We start from the raw sequence: 6,383 nt of genomic DNA, 5'->3' as shown, positions 1-6,383 counted from the left end.
TGGGATTGGTATTTTAATTTGCAATGTACAATCTTCACAGAAATTAACAATGCACGGCACTCAGAAAGGCATCCAATCATTACATCTAAAGTGAGTTGTTTTACACAGTTAGTGCATCTGGCTATATTAGAAGTGCGGTGCATAGTGTTTGATTCTTTTGGCTTCACTGTGAAAAAAAATAAAAATAAAACAATCAGTCTGATACAGCAGTTATGATACTATTTCCAGGCCTCACGACTAGGGATTTGGGGGGAGGGGATACACCCAGTTGGTCAAATAATGTAGAGTTCAGCAGCACATTCAAGTATCAGGAGAGACCTCTGAACAAAGCAGCAAAAACATGACACCACGTCACAGATGGTGCTTCACAACACACATGACGAGACTCTAGGACATCATTTAGGTTAAATATGTAAATCGTGTTTGTTAAAATCTATAAATGGCAACACAATCAGCTGCATGTGTAAGTCACAGTTCATCAGTTACGGATATTTGGTTAAATTCTAGCAGTTAGTAAATTGAGGAGTGTTAAAAACAGCAGGTATATATTTATTTATATATTTATTAACTGAAACCGATTTAAATAAAAATTTAAACTGCATTCAAAGAAAAGAGAAAAATATAGATCAGTCACCTCTCAGACCAAACTAATTTACAAACTCTACAAGCATTTCTTTTTTTTTTTTGCCAAACAAAAAATCTACATGGGAAAACCAGAGGTCACTTTAACACTTGTAGTGGAAATACCAGTGTCTGGGAAAATCCTTTAATCTCCTGTGGCAGCAGAGCCCCTCTTAACCCTTTAACAACCGTTTTAGCAGCATTGCATTGCACAGAGCTAAGTGGGGGAGTCGCGAGGAAAGGTTGCTATGTGAGGCAGAAGATCGGAAATTGATTCATTGGCATCACTTGAGTCGCCTCATGCGTTTTGAACAACTGAATGATTGCCACCCAGTGGCGATTTCTGGTATGGGCAACATGGGAAATCGCCCAGGGTGACATCTCATAAGGGAGGTCTGTGGGGATAGAGGTGAAGCACATCGGTCCTCCACTCGTTGAGTCATTGGAGGGGGCGCCGGTGAGATTTTTCGTCCAGGGCGCTAAACAGGTTAATAGAGGAGCAATATTATGATCACTTCCTGAAGGTGGAGTTTCAGAAAGAGCAGGAGTTTTTTAAAGAGACGGGGGCCCAATTTAAAGGCGGTAAATTACAATGTCTAAGTTCTTTTAAGTCATATTTGATACATATAGCATTTTTTTTAACTGAAGGTAACATAGTTACTAGATTGTGATATAAAATGCCACCATATGCCTGGAAATATGTAATACTGACATTTTTAAAGGGGCTTAGTAGTGTTAAGTAGTTTTTCCATGTCAAGTGTATAGAGTGATCATCTGTTTACATGTTTAAATAGGAATATTTTGAAGAAGAAGCTGGTCGGTAGTGTTGATTAGGTTTATTTAATGTTGCCGGAGTGAAACGAAAAAGAGTCAGATCTACTTTGTTCCTTCCTTCTCTGTGTGTAAAACATGCAGGGTCTTTGCAGCGTGGTCGGCCCAGTGGATGAGCTCCAACAGCACACGGTAGGTCCACATTTTTAGGCCAAAGGTTCCCTGTGTGCCATCAACTTCCTAGACGGAGAAGAGGAGGAAAACAAAGCATCACATGTGTGTCAGTAGGGAGAGACAGGGCAAAGGAATCATTCTGTGTTTGAACCATATTTAAAAAAGATAATCCTGTTATGAATTCAGGCTACATAAGCTCTTTGACTATTGGTCAAACTCTAGATTCAGTTGTGAAGATATCATGTTTTATTAAACAAAACACATCAGAATGTAATAGTTACAGTGGAGAAATCTAACCTCAAATGTAGAAAAACAGATCATGTTTATTATTAATCAAGGAAGAGACAAACTGGAAAAGTGTTTTCATTCAGAAATTAAGTAAACCTAACTTTCAGTCTCATATCACTGTGGAGGAATCTAGCTTATCTTTCCAGCATAATTTCAGCTAATTCCAAGCATAAAACTGAAAAGAGGTCTTGTTATTCAGTCATTCCATTGCAAATTTCTTGATGTGTTTGGCAGAAGGCCTCAGGTCTCACTCTGGAATTGACCACAAACCCCTGTGTACACCAGTCACTGCTAGGCGGCACCCAAACACACAGATTAAAATTATGGTAACATATCTGCACCTTTAAATCAGCTAGAGACTGTTCCAGAAGTTTTGAGGAGTTATATTCATTTTTTAAAGGAAAAGCTTCCAGCTAGAAACTTTAACAGGTGGTACCAGTTGAACCTTTTTCTAACTGCACTATAACATTAAACCTGCTAGTTGAGGTCAAGAGTGGGAGTGTGAGGGAGGTCAGACTTCCTGACATTCACTTGCTGGAATCATAACAATGGTTGTAAATGTTTTCCACATTTCAATAAGTTTTATCAGAGTGGAATGGTGGATTTCAAATAGTTTATGTATGGCCTTACATAGGGCTGGACAATACATCAATAAAACAAATAGACATGACCTTGTAAGCAGTAACTTATTCTATTATTATTATTATTTCAAAGCCTGACCAATTTGTTTCTATGGTAAATGGCTTGACCTCTGGACTTTATCAATACCATAGGTCAACAAAGCACTTCACTCTGCATTTAGTCATTCACACACACATTCACATGCGGATGGAGGCAGGGTATTGCATAGCACGCCCTGGGGCAGCCTGACAGAAGCACCGGCACCACCGGGCCTCTGACCACCACCAGCAGCAAGCCCTGTACTAAAAATAGCAAAAAAAGTTGCAAAGTTGTCTACAGCAGACTGACTATGGTGAAACAAAGCCCTCTCTCAGATGCTAGTGATGGTAGAGTAGATCAGATCAGTTTCATATGTAGGTATCAATCACCCAAAATGAAAGAAATGATCAGTCTGTGCACCCCTGTGCATCCCTTTGCATCCTCCCCTCCAAAACACTGGAAGTTTACCTCGATGCAGGCTTTTCACTCAAATTAGACGATGTGGATTGTGTTCTTGCAGAGCAGGTTCGCCTGTATTGGCATTTATATTAGCCCCGGTCAGGACTTTCTTTGGCAAAAACTGCGCCACGGTAGGCGTCCAGTTTAAAAGCCACAGTGTTGCTTTGCTTGTGTAAGCAGAGCAACACTCTGCTTACACAAATAAGCAGAGTTTATTTGTGTAAGCAAATAAACTCTGCTTAGACAGAGTTTGTAAGCACTTTTAGAGGTTCACCCAGTAATATTTCACATTTCCTGTCAACGAAACACTTTTTAGTACAAAAACATGATGGGCTACTTGTAGACTGACTTGGCACCCCGACCACCAGGTTAAGCAAGTTTTATGGGGTAACCCTGCATATGAATTATTAAGATCTGGCAACCCCTGTGCTTTAGTCTCCTCCATAAACCTCTACCACGTGCTTAAAAGAAAAATATAAAACAAACAATATCAAAATAAGTCTTTGCACATAGAAGCCTTTTTTCGGAGTACACGTTATACTGAATGAGATTCGGTGCTTTTCACATTTTTGTCTGCTTACAACCATAAGCATGTTATGTGTGTGACAAGTGACATGCAAATGTGAGTTTAGAGGAAGATATCCAACCAGGATTGTGCCATTTAAACTTCACCTCATTACAGTGGTGATCTGGAGTTACTTCCAAGGTCTCATTATTGCTCTTCAGCAGATCTTTGGTGGTGTGGAGCAGGTTCTTCAGACGTTCTCGGACAGATGCTTTTAGGGTCTCGTAGTTGTCATCCAGCCTGCCCCACTCCTCCTCCTCCTTTTGGATAACACAGTGGAGCATCCCCAGACACTGTCGCAGAGCCGAGTGCAGCAGCTGCACCTGCTCCTCCGTACTTGACTCTTTTGCCTTGGAGCACAAAGACACCATACGTCCACCGTCTGGGGTTTGGTCCGACAAGGAGGTCTCCCTTCCTTTCTAAGGAAAAAAAACAAAAAAAAAACAGACATGGTCTTGAGGAAGTGATCAGATTCTATCTACACCATGTGAAGTGCAAAGAATTACTTTGTTCTATTTGAAGTAATAATGTTAACACAATGTGGACTATATTGCTGACTAGATTGATTGATTGATTAAAATGTTTTCTGGTAATGAATGAGACACCGAAGCAAGAAAATTGCTAAAGATTCATCTAACAGGGAGATCAGGAATACAAGGGTGCATACTGCCTTATAGCATGGTTACAAATTTGAAAGTTCAGTGCCACCCCAAGGCATATGAGAGTTAAGCGGCTGCTTAGGGCTCATACACCTCCAGGGATCAACCAAAAGCACCAGTTAAATAATATGGAGAAAAGATTTCTATTATTTTTATAGTGACACAAATAATAGGTCAATATCTTGTTGGCTGCTGTCACTCTTGTGGAAATATAAGATATCGAGCTCATGGGGTCAAATAGTCAAAACAATACTTCACAATGAAATACCACTTTGCATTTCAAAATCCAATTATAGTTTTGCTTGTTACGGTAAGGCTAAAATCAGTGGCCATAATGCCACTAATTATAAGGAAGGCAGATTTGCCTTAGGGAAAATCTGCTTAGGGCCCCAAAAAGGCTTGGAAGTCGAATAAAGTTACCGAGAAAATAAATTAAAAAATTCTGGCTTTAATCTCAGGCCACAGAAAAAAATGGCTTAAATCCAACATGACATTCTTGGTCACTGAACCTGAACCAGGTTCCTCTAGGGTGCCCATCTGCTTTAAAGTAAAACATTCTGAGTCAGAATTTTTTTTACTGAGGAAAAAAAAAGATGAAATTTGGGGATTAAAGTCAGAATCCTGAGAAATAAAGATAGCATTCTGAGATTAAAGTCAAAATAATTTTTTGGTTTTTTTTCAGTGGCTCTTATCCTCTTCCGTATGGACCGGCCCTGTCCGAACATCACCGATGTTCAGTGTCTGCAGTAAAACGGCAATGCGACAGGTTGCTAACAGTCTCAGCACAGGGACAAATCGCTTATAACGGGACGGTCTGTGAGTCACACCGACGAGGAACCATGAGGCACAGCCGGAGAGCGGGAAAACTCACGAATAGCTCAAGCAGCTGGATGCATTCTTGGTGCAGTAGCTGGGCCAGGTCCACCGCTATCCCGGTCTGCGTCGAGCCCGATACCGTTGAGTCGGAGGCGGTTAATGGCTGCTTCTTCTGCTCTGCCATTTGCACTCAGACCCGAACGGTAAAGCCAACGGTGAAAAGCGAGCAGAGGAGAAGAAACAAAGTCTATCACAAAAAGAACGACCACCTTTCCTTTCCTCCGGTTTACCATAAAAAAAAAAGAGCACACAGAATGTGCGTGTCTGTGCGGGGAGGAACGGTGTTTGTGGTGCCGTAAACGCAACGCGAGGGGATTTAATTGGTTCCGCACGCTAGAGGGGCGTTTAGAAGGGGTGAAACACGGGAGGTTATTTATTGTAACCCCCCTCTACGTCACTGTATGACCCACCAGAGTTCGGTATATTTATGTCTTTTTCCGTTAAAAAAGACAAAAAAATTATATAATAATAATAATAAAATCACAGTTTATCATCGAAATATCTTGTCTTTTTAAAACGTGGAATGTGATTTTAAAAAAAAGATAAACCCTTTCCTTTGGAGAAACCAAGAATGATAGGAATGCCATTAATAGAGTATGTTTCCTAAATCCATAATTCACAAAAATGACAGCGGAAGAGATCTGTCAACCGACCAAACTGGCTACAGAAAGAAAACATTTGTAAATCAAATGAAGGGAAAATTGAAATTACATCTAAACGTTATACTGCAGTGCCTTGCAAAAATATGTATCTGCTTTATCTTACAACGACAAACATGGTAGCCTTTCTTAGGAATTTTTACGGAGAAAACAGCACGAACTAGTGCAAAGCTGTAAAATGTTAATTTGTATATCATCTAATCTCATTAGTGAGTTCTTCAGACTCAGACTTTTCAGAACACAAGTTCACAGCACCCAAGATATGACATTTCTCAATGAGTTACACACATTTATTTATGTTACATAATACTGCTGATATCAAAACCCATCACTTTTAAATGTTATTCTTGCATATCTTCCATTACTTCCCCCAACATCCCAATGTATGCTACACTGGGGTTTACTATAACTACCGGGTTTGGTGTCCCACAAGAAGACCCTAATTTGTCCACTGCTTTAACATGATCATTTGCTACACGTTTACATTAAACTTTAAGTCTCTAATATTTGTTTTTAAGATTAAACTTAGTTGTGAAAATGCCAGTCATTACAAAGAGAAAATATGCGATCTCTTCTTTTGATAGCTTTGCATATCAGAGTATTTAAATTAATCGAGTTTCAGTGGAGTAACATTTGTCATTTACTTTTAAA

The 6,383-nt window shown here is 39.8% G+C and overlaps 1 protein-coding gene across 1 annotated transcript; it reads right to left on the bottom strand.

Annotated features, from left to right (window-relative positions):
• LOC145548741 (uncharacterized) lies at positions 1-5,442 on the bottom strand. The gene is made up of 3 exons (XM_081599673.1): positions 5,069-5,442; positions 3,646-3,957; positions 1-1,632 (listed from the first exon to the last, which is right to left on the bottom strand). The coding sequence occupies exons 1-3, from the start codon at positions 5,195-5,197 to the stop codon at positions 1,498-1,500; spliced, it is 576 nt and encodes a 191-aa protein (XP_081455799.1). The 5' UTR covers positions 5,198-5,442; the 3' UTR covers positions 1-1,497.
• Positions 5,443-6,383: the final 941 nt, after the last annotated feature.

The sequence above is a fragment of the Poecilia reticulata genome, chromosome 18, assembly GCF_904066995.2.
Source record: "Poecilia reticulata chromosome 18, P_reticulata-male-v2, whole genome shotgun sequence".
In the NCBI taxonomy this organism is placed as follows: domain Eukaryota; kingdom Metazoa; phylum Chordata; class Actinopteri; order Cyprinodontiformes; family Poeciliidae; genus Poecilia; species Poecilia reticulata.
The sequence above is the reverse complement of the archived record's forward strand: the minus strand, read 5'-3'. Positions and strand labels throughout refer to the sequence as shown.

Bases quoted from the DNA above. Each gene is read 5' to 3' on its own strand.
- LOC145548741 (XM_081599673.1), bottom strand. From the start codon at position 5,197: ATGGCAGAGCAGAAGAAGCAGCCATTAACCGCCTCCGACTCAACGGTA. The intron at 3,958-5,068 runs GTGAGTTTTCCC...TTTTTTCCTTAG, and splicing joins TCCAGCTGCTTGAGCTATTC to AAAGGAAGGGAGACCTCCTT. The intron at 1,633-3,645 runs GTGAAGTTTAAA...TTCTCCGTCTAG, and splicing joins CAGATCACCACTGTAATGAG to GAAGTTGATGGCACACAGGG.